At 45.3% G+C, this 16,171-nt stretch overlaps 1 protein-coding gene across 3 annotated transcripts in view; it reads left to right on the forward strand.

The window, feature by feature from the left end:
- PACS2 (phosphofurin acidic cluster sorting protein 2) overlaps positions 1 to 16,171 on the forward strand; it is a 162,116-nt gene that overhangs the window by 52,366 nt on the left and 93,579 nt on the right. For all 3 annotated transcript variants that reach the window (XM_032778310.2, XM_032778311.2, XM_032778314.2), the window contains exons 2-3: positions 5,170 to 5,257; positions 10,706 to 10,795. In XM_032778310.2, the coding sequence (XP_032634201.1) occupies positions 5,170 to 5,257; positions 10,706 to 10,795 (178 nt within the window). The remainder of the gene's footprint in view (positions 1 to 5,169; positions 5,258 to 10,705; positions 10,796 to 16,171) is intronic.

The following is a 16,171-nucleotide window of genomic DNA, read 5'->3' on the forward strand; positions in this document are numbered from 1 at the left end:
TCCAGCTACAGCATTATAAAGAAAATAAATGGCATCACAGCTCGTCCCTGACTCTGCTGCAGCATGCATGTGCTTGACACTTGACATTTCTTTTGGGACAGGGTGAGGAATGGAGGTCTTTTTTCCTCCCTCAGTCTGGAGTAGGGGACACATTTATCTCTGAATCACTTCTAATTAGTGCTGGCACACACAGTAAAAACTAGATGTGCAGTCAAACATACTGGCCTTCACTCTCTTCTCCCCCTGTTTCTGCCTTTCTGTTCTGTTCCCTTCCCACTTGCCCTCAGTTTGAGCTTCCACCTTTCTGTGTGGATGGACTTCATGTATGAGAGCCTCCATTCTCTCTTTTCCCCTCTCTCTTCAACTGGTCAAGGAGGGGCTGAGTTTGTCAGAGTTGTACATTGCTGCCCATTCCTGTAGTATCTCAGCACCTCTCCATCTGTAATGTATTCATCCGCATAACACCCCTGTAGGGAGGGCTGTTATCCCTGTTGTACATATGGGGAAACTGAGGCCCAGAGGTACTATGAATTGTCCCAGTGTTGCACACATTTCTGTGTAAAATAGATAGTAATGCAGTTCCTTGGGGACTTTTGTGGTTCTCTGGATCATTTTGGGGGTAAAACCTCTATGTGGAGTAGAGCTTTTCATTTTACGATGGAGTCGCATCATACGTGCATTTAACTTACGTGAATTCAACTATGCGCGGTTCCGTCTGCTGGCTCCTGCCAGCCAGGAGACGCAGCCCCGCTCAGCCCGCTGCCAGCCGGGGGTTCTGTCCATCGGGCCGGCAGTGGCTGAGCGGGGCCGTGTCCCCGGCTGTCAGGAGGTGGCGGATGGAACCCCAGACCGGCGGCGGGCTGAGCTGGTCTGGAGTTCCGACCGCCGGCCCAGCTCAGCTTGCTGCTAGTCTGGGGTTTTGACTATATGCAATTTTCGCCTTACATACTGGTTTTAGAACCTAACCCCCGCGACAGTTCTGTATTTTACTTGTTTAGGTTTGTTTTCTGGGATTTTGTCCATGGTTGATGTTGGGGGTGCGGGGAGGTTGGCTGGAAGAGAGTGTCAACGTTCTGCATCCTTTGTATGATGGAACATGCATATGGGTCCCTCTGGACCCTTGCCAGCAGGAGGGATTGCTAGAGGGGCCTTTGCTCTTTCACATCTGCTCTCTCTTAGGAGCTGAGTGCACTGCCTCACCAGTCTCCAGTTTGGTCTGACTTGGGGCCCTTTGCCCCCTTTAGCAGGTGTCCCTACTCCCAGCATGGAGCGTGTGCTGCTGGTCCTGCTGAAGTGATAAGCACCAGGGAGGGAGAAGAGCTGTGGAAGCTAAAGACAATGTTGGCACAAGAACAAATGGAATAGTGGCCATGAGTAAATTTAGGGTGGAAATTAGGTTTCTAACCAGGGCTTTGGAGCTGTGCTCCAACTCCAGGCAAAAACCTGCAGCTCCACTGCTCCGGAGCTGCTCCGCACTCCAGCTCCAGGCTCCACTCCAAAGCCCTGTTTCTAATGATCAGAGGAGAGAGGTTCTGGAGCAGCCTCCCAATAGGAGCTGTTGGGGCAAATGACCTAACTAGTTTGAAGATGCAACTTGATGAGTTTGTGACCAAGGTTATATGACAGGGCCTTCAGGCCCTGTTCATGCTGTGCTTGCAGGAGCAGCAGCCAGGGAATGAAACCAACACAGTGTGGGTCAGTTTCACTTCCTGCTCTTGCTGGGGCAGGAAGTGCAATGTACAGATGTCGGAGAGACAAGGTCCTCCGCTCTTACTGGGAGTATAGGATAGGACGCACACGGGAAGGATCAGCTATCTGTTGATCTCCTCACTTCCAGGTGTTGCTAGTAGCACAGGAACGTGCTTCATGTAGAGCAGCACCCATTTTCCCAATGACCAAGCAAGAGAGGAATAAAATGGAGCAGGCTTGTCAGTTTCACACTTGCTGCTTCCGCATGCACTGTAGGGGGCAGCCTTGTATATAGTTATGGTGCCGGGGTGGGGGTGTGAATTGCTCACCAAATTGTCCTCTCCTCTTTTGTTCCAAAAGATTTTCCATTAATCAGTGGGTCTCTTAAAGGAAATTGACTAGGCTCCCTTCACCTATGGCAGTGGCCCCCAAACTTTTTTTGTCATGCCCCCCCCTTACCTATAATGTAATCTGGAGTAGATAAGGGCTGGGTGGTGCTCCCTCCCACCCTCCATGGGGGCTAGCCCAGGCCAACTGAGGGGGGCATGCCCCATAGTTTGGGGACCATTGACCTATGGACAATATTGAATTGGAGCAAAGTAATAAGAGTGGGTGCAGAATCCACTTATATTGCGGCCTTTCACATCTGATCTCTTGCGAGACCAGAGCATCTCCTTGCAGCCTGGCATAACTCATGCTGAGGAATGGCAATATCTGTGATGACGAGGACCATCCAAAAAAAAAAAGAGGGGGAAAAAAAAATCAGGCATGGACAACACAAGTGTGGAGAGTTAGGAGGATAACTCCAAAGAGATTAGAGTCCCTGTTGTTCTCATAATGAATAGAGGACCTGATGGAACCATGCACACGAAACACTGAGCCAAATTGTAGAGTTGTAAGGCTTATACACTGCTTCTAGGAGAAGTCATACCTAGGAGCTGTGCTGCGAGGAGGTGTCTGAGAAAGGGCTCAGTGAAGCAGGATTTTCCCCATGCATGCAGAGAGGATGGGCTTCTTTCTGGCCAGCCCAATATTAAAATCCAGACACTAATGCTTGTTTCTTGATATTAACACTTGTGTATTGCACTGATTCCATTTGTACTTTATACAAGGAATTATTTCAATGCACAGTGGTATTGGATCACTAATGACATCAAATAAAACAAGAATGGGAGGATTACCTGAGTAAATTAATAGGTAGCAGGTTTACAACAAACAAGGAACTACTTCAGACAAATGGATTCAACCTGAGGAACTTGTTACCATTGTGAAGGCCAAAAAGTATAACACTGTTCAAAAAAGAATGAGGGCATGTCTACACTTGCCATTTTAAAGCAGAAAAAATCCCTTTTTGCTCAAAAACTATGGGAGCCTCTATACTTGTTAATGACTTTTTGCAGTGAAACTCAGAATTTTCCCTGCAAAAAGAAAACCACTTCCACGAGTGGCATACAGCTCTTACTGGTGATGCTTTTGCGGTGATGTGCAAGTGAAGACGCATTCTTCCTGTTCACACAGCTTTTAGCCTCTGGAGGATGTCCCACTGTGCCTAGGCAACCACTCTAGCCAGCAGCTCTGCTGCTCTGACACCAGGTAAACATACATCCACCCCTCCTCCTGTAAAACCCGGGGAACTTTGAAACTCCCCTTCCTATTTTCTTGTCAAGTGCTCACTGATCTGGCCAGGTGACAATGCCTGCTCCCTGGAGCATGTGATCTCTTGCTTGGAGCCATGCTGAGCTACTGGAGCTTATCAGTGTTTGGGGAGGAGGAGGCTGTGCGGGGACCCAGGATTCATAGATTCATAGACTTAAGGTCCGAAGGGACCATTATGGTCATCTAGTCTGACCTCCTGCACAATGCAGGCCATAGAATCTCACCCACCCACTCCTGTAACAAACCCCTAACCTATGTCTCGAGTTACTGAAGTCCTCAAATCCTGGTTTAAAGACCTCAAGGTGCAGAGAATCCTCCAGCAAGTGACCATGCTGCAGAGGAAGGTGAAAACAGGGCCTCTGCCAGTCTGCCTGGAGGAAAATTCTTCTGACCCAATATGGCGATCAGCCTAAACCTGAGCATGTGGCAAGACTCACCAGCCCAGAACCAGGAAAGAATTCTCTGTAGTAACTCAGGTCCCCCCCATCTAATGTCCCATCACAGACCATTTGGCATATTTACCTGCTAATAATCAAAGATCAATTAATTGCCAAAATTAGGCTATCCATCATACCATCCCCTCCATAAACTTATCAGTTTAGTCTTGAAGCCTGATATGTCTTTTACTACTCCCCTTGGAAGGCTGTTCCAGAACTTCACTCCTCTAATGGTTAGAAACCTTTGTCTAATTTCAAGTCTAAGCTTCCTAGTGTCCAGTTTATATCCATGCCTGTGAATCACCCCCCTTCCCACAGACTCATCATCAAACTGAAGAGAGCTGCACTGTGGGATAGCTGCCCTAGGATGCTGCTAATGTAAAGACTCTCTGATGCCTGAGAAATTGAGTACACAAACCAGCCCTTTCACTGATTCCCTATCATAATATATAATTGGAGATATACCCATTGCCTAGAACTGGAAGGGACCTTGAAAGATCATTGAGTCCAGCCCCCTGCCTTCACTAGCAGGACCAAGTACTGATTTTTGCCCCAGTTCCCTAAGTGGCCCCCTCAAGCATTGAATTTACAACCCTGGGTTTAGCAGGCCAATGCTCAAACCACTGAGCCATCCCTTCCCCCCCACAATCACTGGTGAAACTTACAGCAGAAAAACTCTGCAAGTGTAGAGAAGCTCATGGATGATAGGTCCATCAGTGGCTATTAGCCAAGGTAGTCAGGGACGCAACCCCATGCTTTGGGTGTCCCTAAACCTCTAACCGGGACTGGATAACAATGATGGATCACTCTACAAGTTGCTCTGTTCTGTTAATTCCCTCTGAAAACATCCTGGCACTGGCCATGGTCAGAGACAGGATAGTGGATTAGATGGACCACTGGTCTGACCCAATATGGTCATTCTTATGTTCTTAACAGCTTTGACCAAAGCAAAGTAGTGATATGTGGAGTGTGACACTACTTTCAGCTGCTTGGCATGCCAACAGCAGGGGGCAGAGGGAAGAGCTTAAATCCCCGTTTTTCCATTTGGGTGGCCAGAACTGCTTATTAACTTTTAAAAGAAATCATGAAAACAGCAGTTGACAAACAGGTAGAAGTAGGTCTTCATGGGCCAGGAGTTGTAAAGTGAAATAGCCAACATACTTGAAAATGTGCAATTCTGAGTTCTATTGATTGTCTGGCTTAAAGAACTTGTAATTTTTTAACCTAGCTTGTGGGTCAGTAGTCTGTACTCTGTTCTCCGATACATGAAAGGAAAAAGAAGAAATTCATCCCAAGGGCATGCTGTACCTCCAGGGTGCTCTGCCTTTATATCCTTTCCTTTTCCAGGCATAACTCATAGCTGCTTCTCCTGTGTTCTTGCTTGCAGGTTGTGTACCTTGACTTTAAAGAAACTGGTTGTCTTAAAGGAATTGGATAAGGAGCTCATTTCTGTGGTTATTGCAGTCAAAATGCAGGTAACTTGCATTTAATACTTAGCCTACCTTTAATGGTAAGTGCAACACTACAGCAGCAGTGTTAACTGCTGAAACATCAAGAAATGTGAAAATTAAGGTTGCATTTTGTAATGCATGTGTACAAGAATATGATCACCTACTATTCCACTAATACAATACGCTGTTTAGGTAGCTGTGCAGTGTTAGGTACGTGAGTAAGATCTTGACATTTTTTTCCTTTCTTGTGTAGTTCCACTGAATTTAAGTATATCTTCACAGGGTGAGTTAGACTTTCCATTGCTAAGGCCAAAAGTAGCTTTATGTTATGAAACTGAGTTTCTTTTGCAAACCCTCATTCTCCCAGCTTCATCAAAACTAAAACTCAACCTCTTAACTTGTTTTCCATGCTACATCTTGTCTCAGGGCAGAACAGAGGTTTTTTCCCTCCTGGATAGCTTAGGGCCAGTCAAATGGAGCTACAGAAGGGCAGGAGTTAACATGCTCCCTCTTGCACTTTCAAAGGATTTTCCTTGTGCTTTTTTGCTTCCTAATAACTACAGAGTCACTTACCAACTGCACTGCTACAGTAGTCCTGGTAACAAAGTGACTTTTCATAGGTTTCAAAGAGGTGCAAAATATAAGAGAATGGATATCACTTGACTTTAAAATAACGTATATTTTAAAGTGTATGAACTTGCATTGTAAGTGTTTTATATGGACCTGTAAGCGTCTAAATTAATGCACTGATTTTATACGTACTGTGTACATACATCAGTGTTCATGTAGGCAGGAGCCAAGCTGGGAAGGAATGGGGCCCATTCCTGGGCTACTTGTAAGCTTAGCCCAATGTACGGGGATTCCTGTCACTGAACAGTGTTTAAGCCTTGTTTAAAAGTTAAGGCTATTCCCAGGCATAAAACCTCATTAATCTTGAACTGAAGTTGATTAAATCTGCTGCTGCAGCCAAAAACCCTGCAGAGAACTTAGTAGTTGTGTCAAAAAAAGTTTAAACTTAAAGGGTTCACCTTACAAGAAGACCCAGAATATTCAAATACAGAGCTATGGATTCAACCAGCTGTCACTGCCACTCTGAGAGCAGCGAGAAACGCTGCTACAGCCTCATCTGTGCATGTTGAGGCTCTCAAACCCTCATCTCCAGCAGGCCCTAGCAGGTCTGGTGCTATTTGGGGTACCGATTCTGCCACTTCCTCTTTAAATCCAAAAATGTTTTCCTCACAGATTTCCTTCATCCGCTCCCTTCTCTAACGAACAGGCATCCAAACAGCTTTGTCAGTTCCTCATGCCCTTCCAGAATGAGGGAGTTCAGTTCCCAGAACCCCTATGCTAGGATATCAGGAAACAGATTTCAGTGCCCCTTATGAGAATGGTGGCTGAGGAAAAACAGCACACAGCTGCTAGAAAAGCAGGAAATAGAGTTAGTGAAGTTAATCACACTGCTCGCCATTCCTGTGCAGCACGGTTCAGGTTATATGGCCAAGAGGAGGTGGGAATAGCGCATATCTTAACCCTCTCTATCAAAAACTGAGCGTATCCGTGGGGGGGAGGGGAAGGGGTTTCCTGGTGCTCCTCACAGCCCCATAGCTACCAGTTCCCCTCTGTGCCCTTAGAGATGACGGAAGCTGGCAGTTCAGGGCTGTGGGGATTTCAGGCACCAGCTAGAGGAATATTGGCGGGAGCCCGAGCGGGAGTCCTGCAGTGCTTACCCCACATGGGTATCCTGAGCAGGAGCGAGGGGCTCTGTACCACCTTGCCCTCAGGAGCCAAGGAATTTATTGAGCCCCTTCTCACAGGTGAGGAAGGGGCTTGTGGAAAGGGGTTCCAAGGCTCCTTAAGCAGCCCCAGAAGGTATACACATGGGCATGCGTAGTCAGCCCATCTGGGGCTCGAATCACTTAGTTCTGTTCCACTACTCATGCTCCCAAATGATGGTCCTGTCACTTACATGCACCCTTTCTGAGATTGAGCAGCCTGTGAACTACACACACAACACTATGGGCGTGCCAAATTTCAGATCTGAAGAGGCAGCTGTTTTCACTGTAGGGAGAGTTTTTCCTCAAGTTTAAAAATAAATGAATAAAAACCTGTGGTGTAGACAGTAAAACAGCAAAAGTAGCAAATTCCTGGAAAGTATTAAGTATATGGGGAAAAAAGGGCATGATGGGAACAGTTTGAGTACTTCTCTGGCCCCTGTCACCATAACATCTGTTCACCTCCCGATCTTTAATGTGTTTAACCTCACAACACCCTGGTGAGGCAGGGCAGGGCTGTTATCCCATTGTACAGATGGGAAACTGAGGCACGGAGCAACCAAGGTCCTGCAGGAAGTCTGTGGCAGAGCAGGGACTGGAATCTTACTCTCAAGTCCCAAGCTAGAATTGTAACTACTGGACCATCCTTCCTCTCATCCATCATTGACCTGGCCTTGCATCTCCAGACAGCCTTTGTAGGGGATGTGGCGGCTACAGCTACTGCTTTGTATGTGGGTGCCATTGAGCTGACCTTGTACTGTCACCTGATTACCATCCATATTTATTTTGTCCTATGATGAACTAATTGAAGGTGGACCAGTGTCTCTGCAGCACCACATGCAGTCAGTAGGTTTGTGGTCTTGACACATTTGAATATGCAGATGTGCTGATAAAGCTCTTTTGGGGTCACTTGGTGCACATGAGCTCAAGTTCCTGATACGAAGGCCGTTTTCAGATGTCAGTGATATCGGTTCACCAAGTGCAAGAGCTTTCAGTCTAGCGACTTAATCCACTTTTTAATAAAAAGAATTGCAAAGATAGTGTTACAATCACATCTAGATTCCTTCCATGACAAAATTCCATCGTAGCTAGCCCATCTTTGTCAACACGTCCCAGGCCTGTACCCGTCCTGGGGAGACCCTTTCAGACTTTGTTATTTAACAGCATTTCCCGAGACTTTGTCGAACATTCGGGTCCCTTTTGTCTGCTTTGAATACAGTGGTGTATTCAGGACACAGCTGTGTTAGTCCTTTATTATAAGGCCTCTGCGTGGCATAACAAATAAAGCCACATTGTAACAACTAGAAGGAGCTCTGGCACTGACAGAACATCTGTGTTGATAACTGTCATGGTTGCAGGACTGGGTGCCCCTCTCTCCCTTTTCTCAGCTGAGTGCACATGCTCAAGTGTCAGGCCTCTTGCTTTTACTTCTCCTGGGGTGGAATTTTCCAGTTCTCCCATTCTTAGACCAAGCCCTGGGATACAGCCCCCTGGGCATCCACCAATAACCTACAGGTCTGACTGAGTTCAGACACCTGCAGTTCTTCCTTCAGGAGTCTGATCAGTTGCATACAGAGACCAGACAGCCTTCTTAAAAATCCAAGTAGTGTTTGTTAATGGTAGAAACAAAGTATTCAGGGAGGATTTTAAAGCTGTTTACACACACATCTCCTGCCTACCCTTGCAGTACCCAGGTAGTACTGTAGGCAAACCTACCTTCTTCAGACAGCCCTGATTGAGTAGCTCTCTTTGTTTGGTTTCCCTTGAAAAACTGTCCCCTCTTCTGAGGGTCCCTTTTAAACCCTGCATAGTTCTTCTGTGTTCCTGGCCTTTGGCCCTTCTGTAGGCTCAGCAGGAATCAAGCCTGAGTCGTTGGAGGTAATAGCTCTGCCACTGTCCTTTAGCAGCCCTCAAGTGTTTGCTGGAGTGTAGCTTAACTTGAACTCTTTTTTTTCCTTCCTGCTTATTTTTGCTGACAGCCACCTGTAGAGTTGCACCAATATAGTCATACAGTTAGCATGTGCTATTCATAAATTATTAGTGCTGCTCCAGATCAGTCACATCAGCTCTCCCAGTCTTATTGCAAGTCTCAGTGTTTTGGTGTTTTCTCTTAAAGCCCCAGCCGCCAAAGTCATTTGATCAGGAGAGAATCTCAGCTTTAATTTTAAAAGTGAATTTATATCTTTAAAGGTTGCAGAGAAGCTGGTAAACCTGCCCTAAGCGCTCAAAACCCAGCAGGCAGATAATAAGAACGCTCTGTTTATTGGCTTAAAAATCATAAGATTATTTTTAAAAAGAATCACATGCTTTTTGAACATTTGGGGCTGGTGCTGCAGAAATATTGCTTATGCTACTACTGTATTACTAACTGCGAATATGTCCAAATTCCGCAATGGCCAAGTGCTTTGCTCTTCATCTGGGTAGGTCTTTGTTGGAAGAGGGCATAGTCAAACTGTTACTGTTATGTTCACAACATAAACAGAGACAAGTTAGATAAAAACGTATTCTTGCTGGAAAGCTGCAGTATAGCACAATATTTTCCTTAGATTTCAGATTTCAGAACAGTAACACGTAAGAACCCAAAGCCAGAGCAACAGAGTGGGGCGCTCCTGAAAACAGACACAACTCTCCTCCACTTTACTGTGAACTGTCTGCAGATTCACTGCAGCTGATCCCAGATTGTGCGCTTCCCTACAGAGACCCCGAGCCTGGCAGCAGGACTAAGAGAACCCCTAGAAATTTCAAGTAACAGCTTAGTTTTAAGTTTGCCATACACTACTATTATAATCACTTTGGCCATAGATCCCTAAGGAGAAGTTCCCATGTCCTCAATAAATGGTACTAGTCTGAGGCGCTCCCACCATGTGGCACATGAGCCATTCCTGCAGCTACCTCTGTTTCTTTCAGATGAGGCCTCATCTCCTCTTTACTGGCACCCATAGTGGCTGTTTGAATAGGCCTCTATTCCTGAACAGGGATCCCACTTCACTCTTGCAGCCTGTCTGCTGCTCAGCATAGAGCCCCTCTGTGTCCCTGCTCTGCTGGTAGAAGCTGCTGCTTCTCTTGGTGCTGCCTAGTGTAGAAATGGGTTTGGCAACAGGGAAGGCAACACAAGGGAAAGGGTGGCTGGGGGCAGGGTGTAGATGGTGTCAAGGAGCAGAGCACGACTAGCTTTAAGCTGTACTAGGTTTAGCTTCCATCCAGCAACACCATACAGTAGAACCTCAGGGTTACAAACACCAGAGTTACAAACTGACCAGTCAACCGCACGCTTAATTTCGGACTGGAAGTACACAATCAGGAAGCAGCAACGGCGGGGGGAAGCAAATCCAGTACAGTACTGTGTTAAATGTAAACTACAATGTAAAAGGGAAAGGAGCGTTTTTTTCTGCATAGTAAAGTTTCAAAGCTGCATTTAGTCAATGTTCAGTTGTAAACTTTTCAAAAAACAACCATAATGTTTTGTTCAGAGTTACGAACATTTGAGTTATCAGCAACTTCCATTCCTGAGGTGTTTGGAACACTGAGGTTCTAATCATCTTTTCACCACAAACCCTGCTGTCTGCAAGAGTGCCCCCTAGTGATCGCATTCAAACCTTGGCAATGAGCCAGGTTGCACTCGCCAGTTCCCAGAGGGTGAAAGGAACAAGCCTGGACTGATACTCAGACCTTTACCTGACCAGGTTTTGTTTCTGTGTAGGGCTCGAAGCGAATACTACGGTCTCATGAAATTGTGCTGCCACCAAGCGGACATGTGGAAACCGAACTTGCACTAACTTTTTCACTACAGGTAACATAGTAACAAAGTCCAAAGTGAATGTGCTCATCTGATTTTTGCATTAAACCAAGTTCTGATATACTTGTTTTAACAAGTCTTAATGTAAATGTTCCTCTGAAATAATTATAGGCAGTTCTGGCAATGGCACCTGTAGTCAGTGCTTTTTCATTATAAGCTAAAAAACCATTTGAATTGAAATTTTCCGTGTGATGGAGTTTCAGCCTCCAGCCACTTCTAAGAGCAAGACTGGAGAAAATTAGGTTGTCTTTTCAATGTTAAATTCTTACAACTGTTTTGAGAAGCTCTAGCATCTCCATGCTTTGGAGCAAGCTACTTTCTCTGCTCACTCACTTCCTACTGCTCTGGGGTCCCTTGTGGGAGAATAAGTGACTGCTCCTCAATTCCAAGGAATGCCACACATGGAGAGTAGCCTCCTGGCTGGAAGCTGGCAGGAGGCCATGTGGTCTAGTCCAGATCTTCCACTGACTGCTGTTAATTCTAGGCACTCAATAGCCCTTACCACAAACCAGGCCTCCTACCTTAGACTAGCGTCATCCCCCATGTTTCACAGAAGAGAGTAACTGGGAGGCTGCATAAAATCCCTTCTGCTAGAGTCAGGACTGGAACCTGCTTTAGAACAGGAGGAAAACAAGAACCACAGGCACACATGAAGAGTTCTCTGATTGTTAGTCACTTGGCAACTTTGGATTCTGCAAACGCTGTGCTTGCTTTTTAAAAATAAAGCTCTTAACGTTTCCCATCAAAGGGAAAAGATAACTTGGCCACCTTTCCAGAGCTGACCAGAAGATGGCAACTTATTACTATTAGTCATTCGTTCAAGTTGCAGAGGATTGTTCGATGGATCTAAAGTTCCAACCGTCTGATGACCAATGTTGATATCAGTAGGAGGCCACATGACGGATCTTCCTTTTTCCAGTTTTTTTTTAAAAACCTAGGAAATGACTTATACACAAACATGCTACATTAAAAGAACATTCAGGTTGCAAATTCAAACTCAAAATTTAGGATATGCCTGAATTCAGGGGGACTGGTTTAGGGTTGCACAGGGCCATCTGTGAATATACATTTTTAGTCTCCAATTACATGATCACATACTTTTTTTTCCTGCATCACCCCTGCTTCATTCAGTGCACAGAATGGATGGTGCTCTCAGGATGAATCAGGCCTGTGTAACGAAGGAGGCTGTAGTCTATAGGGCCTCTGCTTCGGTTGTTGCAGAAGTTTGAATGTATGTGGTGAATGAGGCGGGGGGGGGGAGGGGGGAGAGTTCGGTCAGCGCAGTTGAATGCTGCCCTGGAAAGTTGGATTCTATCCTTGCCTCTGCCACAGAGTTGCAGGGCAAGTTTTTTAAGACGTGATCTCTAATTATGTTCCTCATTTTCTTGGTGCCTGACTTGAGCTCTGTGGTCTGATATGCAGAAGTGGTTTGAAGTGCAGAGCTGTGCTTTGAATGTATAAAGTGATGTATAATATTAAGTACTCTGAAAAATCAGGTCGTAGGCATCTCAAATTGGGGACCTAAAATTCGTGGATACTCTTGACCTTAGTTTCTGATACCTCAGTTCCCCATTCTGTAAAATGGAGATAATAGCATTGCTCATTTCACAAAGGTATTGTGAAAATAAATTCATTATAGTATCTGAGTGTTTCACATACATTAGTGATGATCACCATGGAAAAGCCCACAGGGCAATTAATAATTGTATTTTCAGAGTAGGGTTTGAATAGTGTGGCCCAGGGTTAATTTACTGCATACATTGAACAAGGAAAAAACATTGTGTGGCTACTCATTCTGTGAGCAGAGTCCGTCTTGTGCGCTGAATGTGGCACAGTAGAAAAATTATGTGATCATGTATTTAAATACTGTATCATAATGCATATGCCCAGGCAGGTCAAATGCTTGACTTTGCAACCTGGCTTTTCTTCTGTGTGTACTGTATTCTTATGCGACAAGGTGGTTTTCCATGTGTACAGACTCCATTTTAATTAAGTTTATTACTTCATAATAAAACCGGATCTTGCGTACTGACACAAACTCCCAGGGCCCAGCCTTTCCAGAACACGTGAACCACAAGGTGTTTTACTGGGTATCCTGCCACCCCTAGGTCTCTGTGTGTCAGACACTTCAGAAAGGAAATTCTCGTAGATGATACTTGGCCCTGAAGTGAAGGCCAAGAGTTCTGAGCAGGAACAGCCGTGTAGTTACTAAAAACAAAACCTAAACGTTGGAAGCCCAGGGTATTAATCCTGACAGCACCTCAGTCACACTGCCTGGCCTTGCTGGTGATGACAGGACACAACTCTGTCACCCTGAAGAACAAGCCAGACTCTGCCAGGCCTGTCAGCACCTGTGAGGTGCAGGATTGGCTCTTGAGAGAGAACCATTGTGTGGTTAGTAAGGCTGTCAAGCAATTAAAAAAATTAATCACAGTTAAACAATAGTAGAATGCCATTTATGTAAATATTTTTGGATGTTTTCTACATTTTCAAATATATTGATTTCAATTACAACACAATACAAAGTTGACAGTGCTCACTTCATATTATTATTTTTGATTAAAAATATTTGCACGGTAAAAAACCAAAAGAAAATAGCAGTTTTCAGTTCACTAATACAAATACTGTAGTGCAATGTCTTTATCATGAAAGTACAACTTACAAATGTGGAATTATGTAGAAAAAAAACTGCATTCAAAAATACAACAATGTAGGCTCTAAAGTTTTACAAGTCCGTTCAGCCCTACTTCTTGGTCAGTCAATCACTGAGACAAACAAGTTTGGTTACATTTACAGGAGTTAATGCTGCCTGCTTCTTGTTTACAGTGTCACCTGAAAGTGAGAACAGGTGTTCACATGGCACTTTTGTAGTCAGCGTTGCAAGATATTTATGTGCCATATGTAATATTGATATCTCCCTTCATGCATCAACCACCATTTCAGAGGACATGTGTCCATGCTGATGACGGGTTCTGCTCGATAGCAATCCGAAGTTGTGCCACCCCATGCATGTTCATTTTCATCATCTGAGTCAGATGGCACCAGCAGAAGGTTGATTTTCTTTTTTGATGGTTTGGGTTCTGTAGTTTCCGCATCTCAGTATTGCTTTTTTAAGACTTCTGAAAGCATGCTGTGAACTTCGTCCCTCTCAGAATTTGGACAGCATTTCAGATTCTTAAATCTTGGGTTGAGTGCTGTAGCTGTCTTTAGAAATCTCACATTGGTACCTTCTTTGCATTTTGTCAGATCTGCAGTGAAAGTGTTTTTAAAACAAACAGGCGCGGGGTCATCATCAGAGACTACCATAACAGGAAATATATGGCAGGATGCGGGTAAAACAGAGCAGGAGGCGTACAATTGTCCTTCAAGGAGTTCAGTCACAAATTTAATTAACACATTATTTTTTTTAACAGGCATCATCAGCATGGAAACATGCCCTCTGGAATGGTGGCCAAAGCATGAAGGGGCATATTAATGTTTAGCATATCCGGCAAGTAAATACCTTGCATTGCTGGCTAAAAAAGTGCAATGTGAACTCGTGTTTTCACTTTCAGTTTACGTTGTAAATAAGTGGGCAGCATTATCTCCTGTAAATGTAAACAAACGTGTTTGTCTTTGCGTTTGGCTGAACAAGCAGTAGGACTGAGTGGACTTGTGGGTTCTAAAGCAGGGGTGGGCAAACTGCAGCCTGCGGGCCACATGTGGCCTGCCAGCTGATTTTATCCGGCCCTCAACCTCCATGCTTGGGAGCAGGATCTGGGGAGCAGGGTTGGGGGGTGCTCCATGTGGCTACCAGAAGCAGTGGCATGTCTCTCTCCTGGGTCCTATGTGTAGGGGCAGCCAGGGGTCTCTGCATGCTTCCCTCACCCCAAGCGCCACCCCCCCAACTCCCATTGGCCAGGAACTGTGGCCAATGGGAGCTGCAGGTGTGGTGCCTGCGGACAGGGGAGCACACAGAGCCACCTGACCGCACCTCTGCATAGGAGCTGGAAGGGGACATGCTGCTGCTGCTTCCGGGAGCTGCTTGAGATAAGCGACGCTTGGAGCCTGCATCCCTGACACCCTCCCAGGCCCCAACTCCCAGCCCTGATCCCCCTCCTACCCGCAGAACCCCTCAATCCCAGCCTGGAGCACCCTCCTGCACCCCAATGTCTGCCCCACTCCAGAGCCTGCACCTACAGCTAGAACCCTTGTGCCCCAACACCCGCCCCACCCTCTGAACTCCTCGGTCCCAGCCTGGAGCACCCTCCTACATCCCAAACCCATCACCCCCTGCCCCCCAAACCGTCATCTCCCACCCCCTGTATCCCAACCCCTTGCCCCAGCCCTGAGCCCCCTCCTGCACTTTTAACTCTTCATTTCTGGCCCCACCCCAGAGTCAGCACTCCCAGCCACAGCCATCATCCCCTCCTGCACCCCAAATCCAATTTCATGAGCGTTCATGGCCCGCCATAACATTTCCATACCCAGATGTGGCCCTCAGGTCAAAAAGTTTGCCCACCCCTACTCTAAAGTTTAACATTGTTTTGGTTTTGAGTACAGTTATTTAACAAATTTACATTGATAAGTTGCACTTCCACTATAAAGAGATTGTACTACACTACTTGTATGTGTGGTGAACTGAAAAATACTATTTCTTTTGTTTATCATTTTTACAGTGCAAATATTTGTAATAAAAATAATATAAAGTGAGCAGTGTACACTTTGTATTGTGTTGTAGTTAAAATCAATATATTTGAAAATGTAGAAAAAATCCAAAACTACTTAATACTTTTCAATTGGTATTCTGTTCAACAGTGCAATTGAAACTGTGAATAATCAACAGCCCTAGTGGTTACACAGATCTCTGCACTCTTGCAAATAGCTGTCAGCAAGACAGTGCACAGGGATTCAGGTTGTCTACTGAGAAATAACAATGAGGACATTGTGCACATAAAACGCCTGCCATTCAGGAAGTTGCTTACATGAGAAATAAACGTACAGTTGAAGATCAGGCCTCCCTGTGCTGTGATTGGCTGGGCCAGTTCCTTTCCTGTATAATGTACATACGTCAATTGAGGTTTACACGAACAAATTTCCCTTACCAGCCACCCAAACAAGCTCATGTTCTGTTAGAGACGCATTGAAAGCATTTCTGCAGAGCTCTTTTTGTAAGCTGAGTAATTATTTTGCATTCTTCAGTGTTGTGAGGGCAAAACGAACAGAGTGGTGAAAAGAGAATGTTTGGTTGTAAAAACTAGCCAAGAGTTTTCAGTCAGAAGTACCTAAAGCTTGGCCTTCCTTGGAACCAGTGCAGAGTTGTCAGCTGCTGCTGCTACTCCTAGAACAAAAGATTAGATGAACTGTAAACATCTTTAAAAGCACTGGGAC

This window comes from Chelonoidis abingdonii, chromosome 7, assembly GCF_003597395.2.
Source record: "Chelonoidis abingdonii isolate Lonesome George chromosome 7, CheloAbing_2.0, whole genome shotgun sequence".
NCBI classification, from domain to species: domain Eukaryota; kingdom Metazoa; phylum Chordata; order Testudines; family Testudinidae; genus Chelonoidis; species Chelonoidis abingdonii.